This window comes from Chelon labrosus (genome assembly GCF_963514085.1).
Source record: "Chelon labrosus genome assembly, chromosome: 21".
NCBI lineage: Eukaryota > Metazoa > Chordata > Actinopteri > Mugiliformes > Mugilidae > Chelon > Chelon labrosus.
Genome location: NC_140354.1, coordinates 14,242,580 through 14,259,397, shown reverse-complemented (window position 1 = coordinate 14,259,397; position 16,818 = coordinate 14,242,580). Strand labels below are relative to the sequence as shown.

The 16,818-nt window shown below is 41.3% G+C and overlaps 1 protein-coding gene across 2 annotated transcripts; it reads right to left on the bottom strand.

Moving 5' to 3' along the window:
* Positions 1-1,633: 1,633 nt before the first annotated feature.
* Positions 1,634-15,787, bottom strand: glyr1 (glyoxylate reductase 1 homolog (Arabidopsis)). 2 transcript variants are annotated; one of them, XM_084570575.1, is made up of 16 exons: positions 15,485-15,785; positions 13,339-13,375; positions 13,169-13,248; positions 12,938-13,076; positions 11,981-12,091; positions 11,110-11,193; positions 9,298-9,351; positions 8,641-8,691; positions 8,472-8,545; positions 8,190-8,289; positions 7,694-7,804; positions 6,518-6,619; positions 6,254-6,416; positions 5,888-6,067; positions 5,655-5,779; positions 1,634-4,437 (listed from the first exon to the last, which is right to left on the bottom strand). In XM_084570575.1, exons 1-16 carry the CDS (start codon positions 15,520-15,522, stop codon positions 4,363-4,365), a joined length of 1,524 nt encoding a protein of 507 aa, XP_084426701.1. In that variant the 5' UTR covers positions 15,523-15,785; the 3' UTR covers positions 1,634-4,362. The 2 variants fall into 2 exon arrangements, with proteins under 2 accessions (XP_084426701.1, XP_084426702.1); XM_084570576.1 differs by lacking the exon at positions 11,110-11,193 and having other exon boundaries at positions 15,485-15,787.
* Between the last annotated feature and the right edge of the window lie 1,031 nt (positions 15,788-16,818).

The following is a 16,818-nucleotide window of genomic DNA, read 5'->3' as shown; positions in this document are numbered from 1 at the left end:
ACTCCCCACTAGTTTAGCAGAAGATCTGTTGCCTTCACGGCTGTCGGAAATAATGAGAGCGCCTGAACGGACGACTGAACACAGCCGTAAACACAAATTGAATAAAATGGTAGAAGTAGGTAAGAGACGATGTTGACATGTCCTAATTAAAGGACTGTCCTCGCTGAATAATAATAATACATGTTTAGGGGTTTATATAATTTATTCTTGAATTATAACCCAGATTATGCTGTACATACAATTTATATACAAGTATAGTCTTAATTCTGGGACCATGCACAGTCTGCCGTCTTAACAAAATATCTGCAAAACAAATATATTTATGCTGACTGGTGTGTTTAGCTTTTAATTTCTACCAAATCGCTACAAGAAAACGGCGTTGTGATATTTACGAGAGCGACTTGAATGCAACATTAGGCTGGTCACACGTTCACTATTAAAGAAGACCCGCCCACTTATCCCATACTGGGGAATTAAACTTCCGCCTGGCGTCACACAAACATATGGCAGAGGGCTCACAAAAACATTATCTTTTAAATTGGAAAAACATAATTATGTGCGATTTATGGCACAAAAATAAAATACCAAACAATCTGATTAACAAAAAAAAAATCAAAAAAAATCACAGCTTGTCATTGCTTTTGTTTATTTAGCCAGCAATACTCTAATAGTATAAGTATAATCTATCAGGGGCACACCCTGTGGTATTAAAGTACACAAGGAAGTCATTTTTTTGACATTTAATCATAGTAAACATTCACAACATTTAATAAAGAACGGCAGAATAATAGTAGACACACATTTCTTTCAACTCAGCCCACAAGTCTTTTATTGGATTGTGACGGCCACACTCCAGCACTTGAGCTTTATCACCCTTAAACCTTTATGCCACAGCTCTGGAAGCATGCCTGGGGTCATCAGAGGGCCCGTTCGTCTCCCAAGCTTTGACTGCTTTCTTCATGATCTCATCTATTTTCTCGTGTCCTGCATCAAAGCACCCTCACAACATGATGCTGCCACGCCCGTGCTTCCCCATGTATCCCCTCCTTTTCTCCCAGACCTAATGGCGGTCCATGTGGCCAGACAGTTAAAAGGCCAAAGGACATTTTTTCCAAACAGTAAGATCTTTGTCCCCATGTGCAGCTGCAAACCATAGCCCTCCTTTTTTTTTTTTTAGCAGTTTTGGAGCAGTGGCGTCTTCCTTGTTGAGTAGCCTTGGAGATTATGTCGGTGTAGGACTTGTTTTGTTGCATTATAAATATTTTGAAGGAAGGTCTTTAACTGTCCCTCTCTACAGCCCCCCTGGTTATGATCAACAATGTTTAAGCTGTTGTAGACTCTTTTTTTTTCAATGTCAACATGCACAGGAACATTTGTGGTTATTTCCTCCACTGTACCCACACTTGCTGACTGCACACTTTTGAAAAAGCACAATTACGCGTTTCGGCGTCAAGTCTACAGACCAGACCTGAAGGGCCATTGTTTGTCTAACCTAGCAACCGTGACATAGGAAGTCTGGACTTGACAAAGAGGAGAAGCCGACTGGTTGGTGGCCAAGAAATACATAAGAGGGAAGCAGCTGTATATTGAGAGACTGCTAATAAAGTAAGTCAAGACACTGAAGATGCATAAATGTCAGTAATCAGGAAAGGATTTATTAAACAGCACAAAAGTCTTGGTATTTCCACATGTACACAAAATCATAAATATCCCCCAAAACCAAGGTTCCACTCTTCTTCCATCAACGGGATCCAAGTCATTGTCATTTCAACGCAATAAGCCAGATTATATAAGCCACGTATGTATAAACCATTTACATGTGAACTGAACAACCTACAGTATTAATGACACGGATGTGAGACAGTCGCTCTTCTTTAAAGAGTCCAAACCAAAAGTAGTCGTTTTCGGCAATCCTCGTAGATACCGCAGATACAAAAGGAATCCTACCTACTCGGCCTAATGTGCTATTTACATCTGTCTTCTAAAAACAGGTCTTTACACTAGAATGTGTTTGGGGGAAATTAAAAACCTCAACTGATCGGAAAAATCTGGATACTGGTGTGGATTCTGTTTTAATGAGAAACTAATTTATGGTTTCAACTGATAAGAATAAGAAAAAAAACATCCCGACTCTATCCTGCAGTCATGAAGCGATTACAGTTTGGGGTTTTCAGATGGTCATCCTTAATGTTCTGGTTCCTTCTCGCCATACTGGTTGATTTACAGCTTTATGCTTCAGAGCGTCTGCACTCCTTCTTACGAAGTGGTTTCATTTGAAAAAACATGGGAGTTGCCATCTTAACAGACCAGTTTCTGCACTGTCTGCCACCATATAGGACAGATCAGAACCCCCAAAACACTTCCCACAACATTGGTTTTTACATTTCCACCATGAAAGCGAGGCTAAAATGGCCACATCTGGTAAAACGAACATGGCACAAAACCCTTGACTTTTGGAACAGCTAATGCGTTCTTAATTTAACTGTGTTAATATTTGCGCAGGGCAAGTTTTAGGCAGCGTAGTAGAGGTCGACACGGGTTCAAAAGCTTGGACCCGAGTCACAATGGGTTCAGAGAACTTGACATAAATAAACGGTTAAAGGGAAACAAAAACACCTGTTCAGACTCAGGATATGGTGATCAATCACTTTTAGAGCATTTTACTTTAAAAACAAACATGTTTTTCCATTCCACACGCATTGACACACAGACTTGAAGTAACAAAACACATCCCGACACGCATTTAATCGGGCATGTGACACTGAGAGGAGCCCCCTTAGCATCTGCCCCAAAAATTCAGTAGCCGGCACAAACAAAACGTCTGCTTCAGAATATATATATATATATAATTTTTTTAATAATAAACATCTATGAAATTAGTTTATTGAAGCCTTTGAGACCAAGAGTGGACATTTAAGGTGTACAATGATCTTGTCAGAGCTTTCTGGTGGACAATCTGCATAACCGAGTTATTTTACAATTCTTTGGTTCATCTCTGACATTTCTTCTTAATTAACCGCCAACGAGTTAAAAGAGTTAAAAATGTTGCTCAGACAATTTATCCGTCGGGCTCCAGGCTTCGGTCAAGTCTTGATCTATGAGGACCTCTACTACGCAGTCAAGATCAACCATTTATTAGACCCGAAATAATAAATAAATAGGGCTGTGTGTTAATATTTAGTCTAAGGGTTCAGACTGATTGATTATGGACAGGGTGACGTATGTGGGTTAAATGAAGTGAGTTGACTGATGTAACAGTTCGTCAGCGAAGCTCCAACTTTGGAAGTGAGGAGGTTGTTAAACAGCTTTGAGAGTCAGTGTTTAAAACCCACATAAAACTTTAATTAGTTAGATTTTTATAATATCTGTGTCCCCCGAGGGTCTTTTTTTTTTTTTTTTGCAACTACTGGACAATAAAAGGAAACAATGACAATCGTTGGGGTTCAATGATGAACTTTTCAGTTAAAATACAACTCAGAAAGAGGATTCATCTAGATTCAGAGTAATATATTAAAAAAGAAAGAACAGAAATGAGAACTCTTCCAAACAAAATAATAAAAAGGTTTCAAATTTGGAAAACTCTTGATGAGAAATGTCAATTATTACTGCATTTTTAAGGCCTCAACACGCTCCGTCCTTAACCTGTTCAAAGAGAGATCACCAACACAGAAGCATAAATCATCTCGTCAAACACAGAAAGAAGCCATGACCAAGCTGCACCAAGAAAGACCTAGAGAGAGAGAAACATAAATAAATACATCTATTACTGAAAGAGGGGTTGCAATATTAAGGCAATGCAGTGGCATGTTCTTGGTGTTTTCCTCTCATCGACATCTGGACATTTTAAAAGAAAAGCAAAAGAGAAAAATCACACTCAATTAAATTAACTCATCATTTGCACGAAAAGAAAGAGGAGAAAAGAAAAAAAAAAAAAATCTGTAGGGTGTCTGCTTCCACAAAACTTGACAGAAATTTCTCTGGCTCTACAGCGGCGCTTGCACATCACATACTTGCCAGACACCCTGCTTTACTTCTACCCCTCCTAACAAAACTGCAGCAGTCCAGTCCAGTAGTACAACCTCGTACGGAGCATTCTTACAGCTTATTCCCCCAGTACAGTCAGTGCAATGCTCAAGGTTGCCTCTTTTATTAAAAAAAAACAAAAAAAACAAACAAAAAGGAATTATAATCCCAGGAGGAGTTGTGGGCAGGTAACATGGCTGGCACTGGGGCAGAATGAAATTAAAACAAGATTTTTAAAAAAAAAAAAAAAAAACAAACAAAAAAACTCATTAGATGATGAGGGGGGAAATAAGAAGGGATTAAAGACTGAGTCGTCCTGAGGATAGATCACACCTCGCTCTAGTGAATGTAGGCTCTGTAGACTGCAGAGATATCGTTGTCCGACTGATCCAGTGCCTTAGCCCTCTTATAAACCTGCACGGGAAACAGGAAAGAAACAATACTCTGGTCAGTATTAATGCAGGAGCAGGTTAAAAACAAGAACAACAGTATATCCAGAAAAGGTTCAAAAAAAGGCAACTGGACTTGTAGAGTTTTTTGAGAAGACGTTTCACCACTCATCCGAGGTCCAGCTAATTTCCTGCACCGGTTTCTGGTTGTTAACATAACATGCAAGTTTCAGGAGGAGTTCCTATTTAAACCTCAGACTTCCCACCAGTCCCCTAGAACTGAAGAAGCTACTCGGATGAGTGGTGAAACGTCCTCTCAAGAAACTCTACAAGTCCAGTTGCTTTTTATGAACCTTTTTTGGATATACCATGACCTGGATGACTGAGAACCTTCACAGGCTTAAGAACAACAGTAAAGGAGTATTTGCACACACTCGCTAAAACACACCATGACCTGTATCCAGGCTGGTTTAGTCAAGTGCCAACCAGTCGAGGTTTAACTTTAGACTGAATTTTAGGACTGATGGAGAGCTTTGATCGATAGGCAACAATCACCTGGAGCTTACTATCAGCAAAACTAATGCGGTTGTGTTGCAGAGGAACATCTATGTGAAATTACGTCATAATTACTGTATGAATTCTTAAATTTGGCCAAAAACGTGAGGTCAAACTGACTCCAACCTTTGGCACAGACATGACTTTAAACCTGATAACCTAACAACATCAAGTCAAAGTCAATGTTTGGGCCAAATATGCGGAAATTCCCTCAAGTTGTTCCTGAGATATCACATCCATAGAATGGGACAAACTGTCAATACAAAAACTAAAAGCTTCCGGCCACAGCTGACAACTCCTTTAACATATTTAACTGAACATTCATTCATCTTCTGTAACTGCTTGTTCCTGTGAAGGGTCACGGGGTCTGCTGGAGCCTATCCCAGCTGTCATCGGGCGAGAGGCGGGGTACACCCTGGACAGGTCTCCAGTCTATCTCAGGGCTAACACAGAGAGACTCACACACTCAGACTCACACCTACGGCCAATTTAGAATCACCAATGAACCTAACGAGCATGTCTTTGGACGGTGGGAACCCACGCAGACACAGGGAGAACATGCAAACTCCACACAGAAAGGCCCAGTCGGCCCACAGATTCAAACCCGGGACCTTCTCGCTGTGAGGCATCATCCTAACTGAACACTAGTTTTCTTTTAAGAATCCACTGTAGCACAACAAACAATACCTCATTGGCAGCTGCGGCCATTGGGGTTGGATGGTTGGCCATGTCCCCCATGGAGATGGCTAGCCTCAGGTCCTTCTGAATATGTTTCAAATAGTAGTCTGGTTTAAAGTTGCCCTGTAAGATATCTGGAAGAGGCAGAAGGAGCTGTTATTATGAGCCTAACTCGTTATCAGCAGTTTTTAAGGTAGGAAATAAACAAACTGACATAATGCAAGGTGCATGTGTTGACCTACTTTGGCATTTCTGGTCCACAAAGGTGCTTGCCATCTGGCCCTGGCACAGGATGTCCAGGAAGGTTTGCTGTGATTGGCCGGTGGCCTGCGCAAGAGTTAGTCCCTCTGCAATAGTGGCCATGAAGCTGCCCTGGACCATATTCAGGATCAGCATCATTCTTGCTGCGTTGCCTGCTTCGCCTTGAAACACACACGCAGACGGGTTTAGACTAAGGTAAGTACATCCACACATGATTATTATTATTATTGGTGCACCCATGGCAAAATTTCACAATTAACCTACACAAAATACAATATCTGGCTAAAAATACGCAGAAACCAGAGGTGAGACTTGGATTAGACATCATATCATCATACCCTACATACCCAGGAAGAACGATGTCTTGCCCATGGCCTGGAAGCAGCTGCTGCAGTCCTCGTAGACCGTTCTGTCACCAGCCGCCAGGATGACCAGCATCCCGTCATTGGAGAGCTGCTGGCTTCCTGCCACCGGAGCCTCCAGGAAACGGCCGCCCCGCGACGTGATCACCTGGCGTTCAAACAATGAAGAACCGTTCATCGTCTACTGCTCCGGTAATGACACGTGCTCCCCGGTGTAAATATTCTCCTGTTGGTTGGTGTGCACCTTACCTGTGAGAGTTCTGTGATGGTCTCTGGATCTACAGTGGACATCTCCACGTAGCATTTGCCTGGCCTGATCCCCTGGAGCACTCCGCTGGGTCCCAACACCAACTACAGAGAAACAAACAAAAGAAAAGCAAGCTCTCGTCAGACTGGTAAACGTTCAGTCATACGGTGAGTCTTCAGATCCAGTTGCTGTCGTTTTTGTCTTTTAAAACCTTGCAGCCAACATCTATACTGCTGACATCCAGTGTGTGTCACATCCAGTGTGTGTCACAGAGGATCACATAGAGGTAAGAAAACAAATCTTGACGTTGATTTACAACATTCACCCTGGCCCAGTTTCCCATGTAGCCTTTAAGGTGCTTTTAGAGTCCTGTGGGACCAAGATGCTGCGATGGTGTGAATCATTTATACTTGTGTACTCGTCAGTCTGGCTCACTCTGCAACACCGCCACCCAAACACTAGTGGGTGCTGTGTCTTTGTTGCCAGTCGGGAAGAAGTTTTGTTTCTACTTCCTGCTTCACTTTCAACAACGGCGACTGAAACTTTTGCCGCAATTTCATCAAAGACTAGTCCTACAAATGTTTGTATCTCTGAACATCCTCAGTTAACATCTCCTCTATGTGTTCCATCTTTACTGATCCAAAACAATCAATGAGAAGATTGTGGAGATGGAGAAGCAGCCGGAAATACTAAAGCAGAAACACACTACTACCAAGCGGACCAATCACGGCTCTTACGGTCTGCATCGCTACAGTTTCTGGGGAGGTGCACGTCAGTTACGGCGCGAGGGATCTAAGCTGTCGCCGTAGCCTCGAAGTTTTAACCACCTTTAATTCTCCACTAGCTAGTTTTTTTCCCAGGCTTTGTAGTCTTCAGATGTGACAATACAGAAAATTGGTAGTTACATGAGACCCTTTGTTCCTGTTAAGCTTCTTGATTCTCTTGCCCTTGGAGGCTCTCTGATCTCAGCTTCTGACTGATTAAGAGCCACCTTTAAAACCATGTATTGCTGGCACCGTCTCAAAGTACGTCATGAGTTGTTGATCCATACACAGCTTCTGAAAGTTGTCTCTTTTTAAAGAATGGACAGCTTACTGAACGGGATTTGTGTCTGACCAGCTACTTGCTAGAGCCGGGGGATTCACGCTTCCATTTACTGTAGTCGAGGTCGTACTCACATCCCTGGCGGCCTTTGGATCGGACACGCAGGAGAAAGTTATGTCACACATGGAAGCCACTTCTGCAGGAGTCCGACCTAACCTGGCTCCCTCCTGGATGAACAGGTCACACTGAAACACAGCAGGGTCAGAGTCATTAGGTCCAAGCTCCCACACGTGTGTTTGATCAGTTTGTGACAACATTTACAATAATAAACCGCCTCGTGGAGGTTTTTCTTTTGTTTATTTAAACAAATGTAATTAGCTATACACTACTCTTCAAAAGACACGCCATGTGTCTCTGGGGCATAGCTTCATTATGTACATATACAATAACAATGAAAGTCTACAATAATTACATGGATGTTGACAGAAAGGTCAATGTGCTGTGAGCAGAAACCAAGATGTTTCAGATTTAACATGAAACGTTAATGAGGTTCAGACTCAATTATAGTAATAACTGCAATAATGTAATAAAGCGTGGAGAAGCAGTCACACCGCGCGTTTCCTACTCTACCTTTTCCGCTGTGCGATTCCACACCGTGACAACGTGACCCATTTTCAACAGGTTGGAAACTATGCCGCTACCCATCAGGCCCAGACCCAGGAAGCCTATCCTGCAGGGCAAGAAATCCACAAAGAACAAACGCATTAAGACACAAGACGAAAGCGTCCCTAAATAACCACAAAATAATCCTCCGTGTTAAACTTGTGATCTGCTTTCAGCTAAATTTAGAAAATCATTTTGGTAATGGGTGTTCAGTGATGCCACCCGCAGCAAGGATGCAAGGATTAGTACCTTTTGTCTGTGGGTGTGATGCTGCCATTGATGGCTGTGCTGTCTGCTGCTTGGATAGATGTCGACCCTGTGTCCTGCGCAACCAACCAACAAGCAACTCGGTCAATGTCACCAATCGAGGAAACAATAAAAGGCTCAAATTTAAAATGCGTAGACAAAGAAACTTCACCTCTTCGACGATCTTCAGGCGCTTGCTTATGGGTTCCATTGATGACGCTGGCTGTGGGCACATAATAGTAATAATCACACACCCACAATGTGACGACAATATACAGCCTAATAGCGAAATATTGTGTTTATGCTTGTAAGACAGTAACTATTCCATCATAAGGACTTCTTTATTTGAGAGATATAACTCTGTGAGAGGTTTAGACCATATAATACTCAGCTCTAGTCAGTTGTAGAGCCTAAATGCCATGATTAATGCCAGGATGCATGAATTAATTCATTTAAATTGACAAATCCTGGGAAATCTGACTGAAAAAAAAAAAGTATTACAAATATAGGCTTAAACTTAGGTTTGTGTTCAGGTACATTCAGTTTTGAATATATCAGTCAGCAAATCCCTGGCAGGTTGACAAAGACATAAGATTTATGAGTATAGCCACGGGGTAATTCAGTGTTAAAGGTACACATTAGAAGATTAGGAGGTGAAATATCGCCTCTGGATAACTCAGCTTGAATGGGTCAAGTTAAATAAAGTCAACACGAGGGTTATTTATATGCTAGTCAAGTCATAGACTAGTTGAAAAACTACTTGAATCATAAATTAGATATCAAATGAGACGTGACGTGACACGTTGTTGAGCAGCACGCTTCCTCTTACCTTCTCCGACTGGCTGAGGAGGAAGTGATGAAAGTGGGGGTCGTCCTTCACCGGCTGCAACAGAAGAAGCGTTAAATGGGGAAGTGTTTCATATGGATATGTGCCGAGCAGCACGGAGGAAGCCCTGAATCTACACCGTGCAGCGCCGACACGTCAGTGCTCTCGTGTTATCCTAAATATTAGTTTAAATCTACCCTGAAGTGCTACTGGTTCACAAATATTTTAAAATTCTCTCTTCAAACTCTTCATTATCCACTCCGTAACCAGCGTTACAGCTGCTTTTACAAATCCTTCACGGTAAACCAAGCACACAAACAAACCAGCCAAGAAGCCGACCGATAAATTTTACTTTCCGAACGACACAAGCGCTGTATGCTTCTTATTCTGTGTCGCAGAGTCCTGTGCAACTCTTGCAGCCAACCAGAGAGTTGAATTGTGTCCTCAGCGGTATTTAGACGACATTAGGATTTCATTAAGGGGTTTGTTTAACTGATACAGAGAAAAAATACCTGCAACCAATCACAGCGACAGATTAAGTGACATATGCCGAGTGACGAACGCCTCAATTGCTGTGAACAGTTCAGGTATTTCACCATGACTACATCTTCTCTCCATGCCCTCAGATCTCCAACAACATATCAACATTACGCCAACGTAATGACTTCCAAACTGAAATACGCCCCCCTCCACTAAACTTCTGTGGGCGGGGGAACTTGAGGCCGGCTTCCCAACTAATCGAACACCCCTCTCAAAATGAGTTCAGTCCAAAAAGAGAGCCAGCATCTGCTTCTCACTAGTGGAAACTTGGGTTTGTTTTTATGACTTCCAAGATATTAAACATAAATTGCATTAACCAGGTTGCCAAAGCAGTCAAATGTGACCACAATATAACAACTGAAACTAAGATTTGGTTAGCAGCCCAACGGGGGCCATGAGGAAAGCCGAAACCAGCGGTGTCTCGCAGCAACGCTATGGAAATGAGAGGGTTGGAAATGCACTGCTTCCTCTATGAAGAGCAGCGACTTTTTAGATTATGTAAATTCAAACGTTTGCAGCAAACTCACCAACTGCAATGGTATGGTGGTGGTTCCACTGACAGAAAAGACAAGCAGATACTGGCTCAACTTCTTTTTTTTTTTTTTTTGTGGACGTGCATCGTTTCATTACACACAGACACACACACACCAAACCAAACCCTGTGTCAAACCAGTTGAAGAGCATTTCATTCATAGTGGTCATCAACCCTGGTCCTGAGGAAAAAGGTTGGCTCACTCGAAAATAAAAACAAAGATAACCGGACTTTTTGGGTTTTCTTGAGGACGTTTTGCGACAAAATCCAAGTAGCTTCTTCGCTTCACACGAACGTCTCCGACAGATATGAAGAAGCAACTTTGATGAGTGGTAAAACGTCTTCTACAAAACCCAACAAGTCCACTTGCTTTTGTTTAAGCTCTGTTTTTGGATATACCAAGACCTGAACGACTGAGAAGCTTCACAGGTGAACAGGTTCTCTCTTATTAGCTCCACATACTCATAGGAAGCAGGAAGCTGATCGGCCAATTATATTTCCAGGTCAAAAGAACCAAACCTCAGCCTCCTCCTTTTTTTCTTTTTGTGCCTCTGCATACAGAGCTGCTGACCATCTCTAGAGCGCACACCAAACAAACAGTTCCAACAGACAAGAGTGAGCACCAAACAGGTCGGAAGGGGAAAGGTCTGCAGTTGTCGGTGTATTAAAGCCAAAGGTTAAAGGTCAGGTAGAAGAACAGCAAGGCAAGGCAGGCTTGGTGGGAAGGGGTGGGTTTCACCTACACTGCATTCCCATTTGAATCCTGAGCCAGGTCCGGCCCCCAGCCTCTCAAGAGTGGACGGCTCGGGGTCAGAGTCAGTTAAGTCCTTAAGGAGGAGAAAGACACATGTTCACCTTTAAATCAAAGGGTGAATTTGTAGAGTTCCCTGTCTGGTGTGGTGGTGGTGGAGGGTAAACACCGAACTGATCTGTGTAGATACTGTGGGTAAAACTAGTTCTACCAGTTTCCTGCAGGTATTATCAAAGTTGTCAAGCAACAATCTCGGTTGATTTTGAATGAAACTCAACAATAAAGTGTTTTCAAGTCCTTTTTCCACTGCAGGAACTTAGAAACTCATCATGTGGGTTCTTCTAAGACTCTGTGGGCCAAGGTCCACTTTGATTCTGACATATTTTAAGTGGTTTTCCTGCAGGATCATCAAGTACAGGGACAAATTGGCCTCCAATTATTATATTTTCAGTGAGTCCTAGGAGTAAAGATATGGCTTATTTAACGTGCCTTTATTTTTGTAAATTGAGTTTAATATTTTTTAATTAGTTGATGGATTCAAAGACCTGCACATGCGTCCTTATTTTTGCAAACTGGTCCAGTTCTTGGACTCAACAGGAAAAGAGGTTGTAACAATGGTGATGATTTTCTTGTGAACAAGTTTGAAAACCAAAAGGAAATTGAGGGCAGTGCTGGGATAAACATTTCAGATTCCTTGGGGGAAAGTGTTTTTAAATTGTCACGAAGCCCCAAATATGAAGTGAAAAGGGCTGCGATCGTTTCAGCTTTTGTAAACGGTCTTTTTGTCTGTTCTAGATTGCGTATTTTCTTTTAGTAAAACACAATGTTTTCACGGTTTTCAACTTGTCAAGTGTCCTACTGACCTTCTCAGAGGGGTCCTTCAGGGCACTGAGATCCTCGTCATCCTCCTCCAGTATTTTCAGTGGCTTGCTGGGTGTCTTCTTTCCTTTTGAGTCTCCTTTGCCATCTGAGTTCTGTCCAGAAACACAAGACTGTCAGCGTGTGGCACCAAAAACAAATTGTACTTCGGGTAAAGCAATGAGGGGGTCACTGAACTAATGTTGTAACTTTGCAGAAACTATGTTTTACTGTAATTTGTAATGCAATCGCAGGCTTTCAGGATCACGTCCATCAAACAACGCAAGAAGTTCTGCTGCTGATGGCACCAAAGCTAGTCCTGGTCAGAGCACCAGTGGATCTCGTACCGATAAAGACGCAGCTCGTGTTTCTTCCTTCCTTGTCCCTTTGTGTAGACAGCTTTGGCTCCAGAGCTGCATGTTTCTGCACCGCAGTTATTGTCCCACCGAAAACTGCACAATGGTTTTTGTTTGTTGTTTCTAAAATTCTCATGTTTTCTCCCCCTCCTCGCTATGATCACAGAAACCGGCCAAAGGTGAAGGCCAACCTCTCCGAGCCTGCTACTGTCAGATATTTCCTGTTCAAAGGGATGTTTACCCTTTCTCCACTCTGTTAGGGTTTACTTTACTATGCAACACGCTCTCAGATGATTCATGTTTTGATTTGGTGCTCTTTAAATAAAATTGAGCTGAATTTCAAATTGTTTAGAAGATCCTAATGTCAGTTTCTCTGCCAAAGTTACCTCTCCTCAGAGTGGGATGTGCAGAGTCTTCCAGGGGCTATTTTAGATGGTTCCCTTTTGTTAAAAATAATGCACTTCAACCTATTACTTCCTCTAGTCAGTATGCTTCTCAGCATCTCCCCTACCTAAAATCTGTGTCTTTGGTGAATATGAATCCAGACTTTCCGGAGAAGCCAGATCCATCCCAAACGCATGCATCCACGGAGAACAACCCCATCACCTGTTCTTTCCCCTTTGCTTTCTTCAGGAAGTCTTCCACCGCATCAACCGCCTGCTGAAACCGCTTTCCTTTGTTTATCTTGATCATCTCCTCTTTGTGGGCGTGGTAGGGCTTCAGTTGTTCTACTTTGATCCAGGCGCTGAAAGAAACACACAGGAACACAACTCTTACACATTCGTACAATTCAAGGGCGTTGTTGTTGTTGTCGTCGTGGTGGTGGTATAAACTTACTGGTCTTCAGTTCCAAAGAATTTCACAAAGTGGCATTTTTTGCCCCGGGGCTTTTTCAGGTCCTTGGGTGGGCTTACTATCTGGAATGTGGAGAAATGATTTGGAGTAGCATCAGAATGATATTTTCATACCTGAATTTATTTTAAACAATTAAGCAAGTCTCTCCTTACCTTTCCTGGCCATGGTGGGTAACGACCAAGCTTCCCCCTGTAATAATAGAGACACATTTAACCTCGGTACGCTTTCTAGCTCACAAGCTTTGAGACACTTCATTTTACTATTTCACAACATCTCTGCGTATTAAAAGTAATATGTAGAGAACACTGGCTTTTAGATTTGTTACCTCTCGCCACATTACACGATTTGGTGGTATAGCAGTCGAACCATGCATCACACAGTCAGTAGAAATGCGTCATCTACATTTAAAACCTGACAGCTTTATTAGAAAAATTACACTCACTTGCCAGTTCATTAAGTACGCTAGCGAAAAAACAAATGCATTGTAATACAGCAGCCCTGCAACGAAATCTGCCTTCGTGGCGGCTTTAGTTTATGATGCAAGAGCGTAGCAAAGCGCTGTATGATCATTTTGGAGGAAGTGTTTCTGTTATTTAGCCCAGCCCACTGACTGAAACGCGGTTGTGTGTCGGTACAACATTCGATTCGAGCGCCACAAACCTCCAGCTCTCTCAATTATTTTAAACTAATGCTGCATACTACAACTTCCATGTAGCTAAGATTTACTGCAGGACTGTTTGTTATTAGAATATGTTTGTTTTCACCAGTGTACCTAATGAACTGGCAAGTGGGTGTAATTATAACACCAATAGCAACCGACAGAAATGCTGGTATACCATCAAATAATCAGGTTTTAAGAAACAAACGCGTGTTGTAAATACACTCTACAGTTTATTATGTTGGGGCAACAAGGAAATGTGCACTCACTTGCCAGTTCATTAGGTACACTTAAATATGAATGCATACTAAATACAGTATTCTGCATTTTTTTATTTTTATTGCGTATTTTGGAGGCTGTGGTTTGTAGCACTGTGAAACTGCACTGTGTTGTTGTTGTTTACACAACCTCATATCAACATTTTTGTGTTTAATTCAGTCCAGTTTAACAAAACCACACAAAAGCATCTTCTAAAATGACCAAACAGCTGAATTATCACCTTTCTCTGGCTGTTTCAACTAAAACTGAAGGTTATAATAGTCAAAAAGGGGGGGAGAGGGTTTAGTTGTGGACTTTGTTTTAACCAGCGTACCTAATGAACTGGAAATAACAGCTGACAGGAATGTTGGTATAACGTCAGACAGAAAAAAAATTGCAAAACTAGTGCAACAACAAAAATGTACACTCACTTGCCAGTTTATTAGGTACACTTGAATATGAATGCATGCTAAATCTAAGCAGAGGAAGGTTATAGCATTCAGCAAATGTGCTTCTTATAATTTGGAAGGCTGTCGTTTGTAGTACTGTTGAATTGCATTGTGTTGTTGTTATTTTGACAACCTCCTTTTAGTGGGTTAGGCTAAAAAAACAGACAGACCACAAACGACATTCTCCAAAAAACGATCATACAGTTGAATAAACACCTTTCTCACACCGTTTTAACATAAATTGAACATTATAACAGTCATGGAGGAGGATTTAGCTCATGGCTGCTGTGTCGGAGTGCATTTGTTTTCACTAGTGTACCTAATGAAGTGGCAGGTAAGGCAGCTAAGGGAGACGATTTGACGTCGCCTGTGTGCTTTAAACGCAACCAAATTCACGATGTACGGATAACTTTCAGATTAATTCAGCAAAAAAAAAAAAAACTAAAGGAGTCGCTGCAGTTAACGAGGAAGCCGAGCAGATGCAAAGAGCTAGGTTACATATCCGCTTCAAGCTACGTCGCTAGCAAAGCTCCCCACTATAACCACAACAACTAGTCGAAGCTTTGCGAATGAGAATAATATATACAAAAAATAAAAATAAAAACATCACCGCGAGAAGTTTAATCTTCAAATGCAACTTTTAGCAACGAAAAAAGTCTCGTTTAGGTGTGAAGCTGTAGCTTGTCCGCTAGCTAGTAGCAGCTAAGCAACGGCTGTCGGCTGAGTCAGCTAGGTTAGCAATTTGTTTGGGTTGACCACCAACTAACGCAGCACGCGAATACCTCCGTTAATTATAACTAATTAACACCCAACAACTATTATTATCGTCAAACTAACTCGGGTACGGCTCTACTTTTTTTTATATATATATATATTTATTCCAGTGCAAGCTAGGAAACCGAGGCGTTAAACAGTGTTTAAAGGTTATCTCACCACACTAGGTCCCCGATCCTCAGATGCACAGTCGCCATCTTACAACTTTAATAAAAACGTCGCACTGAATGAGAGGAAAAGACAACACACACCCACTAATCACATGTGAGGGCAAACCCTTCCTCTCCCATGTAACTTCCGCCACACTGTTTGGTGTTACTTCAAGCGCAAATTAAAGCTAATGCAGAGCTTTAAAATGCATGTATATAAACTACTGGTAATTTTAAACATAGCAACAAAACACGGAAATGAGCGCAGCTAAATGAAAAAAAAAGTGCCTGTTGTGTTAAATCTGCAAGCTATAAAATAATATTTTATAGAAATATCTTTTATGTTGTATTTATATTCAATAATTAACAATATTTAATTTTAAAAAATCAATTTAAATCGTTAGCTATGCAAATTTAAATGGGGTTTACCGCCCCCTGTTGGTGGGAGTCCTGCACTACAACTACAGAATTGCCAAAACATTAGGTACATGTGATGGACATTTTTCACACAATCAATACACATGGTTTGGATGCTGCTTTAACATATAAGTCTGTTAAGATATATGTCAAGTGTTCTGTAGTTTTCTTGAGATCTTTCAGGGCCGGTGTCTGGTGAAAGGAGTGAACAATGTGACTGACCTTCAGTAGATAAGAAGTATAAAACAGATCTACACTGTATATTCTTTGCTCATTTGCCAGTCTCAGTCCTTGGTGCTTTGTCTGCGCCGTGAGCCTGGCATTTTCACCACTTATGCATTCAGATACAGCAGTCTGGCATTAAATGCCTCTTTGTGACCCAAATAATAGTGGTTAGTTAATGTTGAAGCTGCATAAGCAAGGTGGTAATTCAAGATCCTTCATTTTGCAGGATGTACTTTGCGGTGCTGTATAAACACCAACCAAAAAAAAGGCTCTTTGTAAGACTACAGCATAAAAAACACATTTTTATTGTGCTTTCAACAGTCCTCAAATTAAAAACAAGTGTAAAAAAACATGCAATGATGCACATGTTCATAATGTATTCATAATAATTCCAGTTTTATATTGCATTTGTAAATCGTCCTTATACACTACAATGAACATATTTCTAGTACTTGAATGCTGGTTTAAACCTCCACCACACCAGATTTCAGATATATACTTTACTCTATTGACAACTATAGTTCATTATTACTTTGCAAATTCATATTTTAAATATAAAAAAACTCTATTATGTTTTGTGCACGGTCATAGAATAAATACAATGCATTTAAAGACTGATTCACGACGGCATCTACAATACGATAATGCTGCTTAGACTTGGATGCATATATTATTTATGTAGTTTTATAAATATTGTATCAT

Coding starts and splice junctions, on each gene's coding strand:
- glyr1 (XM_084570575.1), bottom strand. CDS start 15,522: ATGGCGACTGTGCATCTGAGGATCGGGGACCTAGTGTG. Junction 6,417..6,517: donor CCATCACAGAACTCTCACAG/GTAAGGTGCACA, acceptor TTTGAACGCCAG/GTGATCACGTCGCGGGGCGG. Junction 4,438..5,654: donor TGGCCGCAGCTGCCAATGAG/GTATTGTTTGTT, acceptor TTTCCCGTGCAG/GTTTATAAGAGGGCTAAGGC.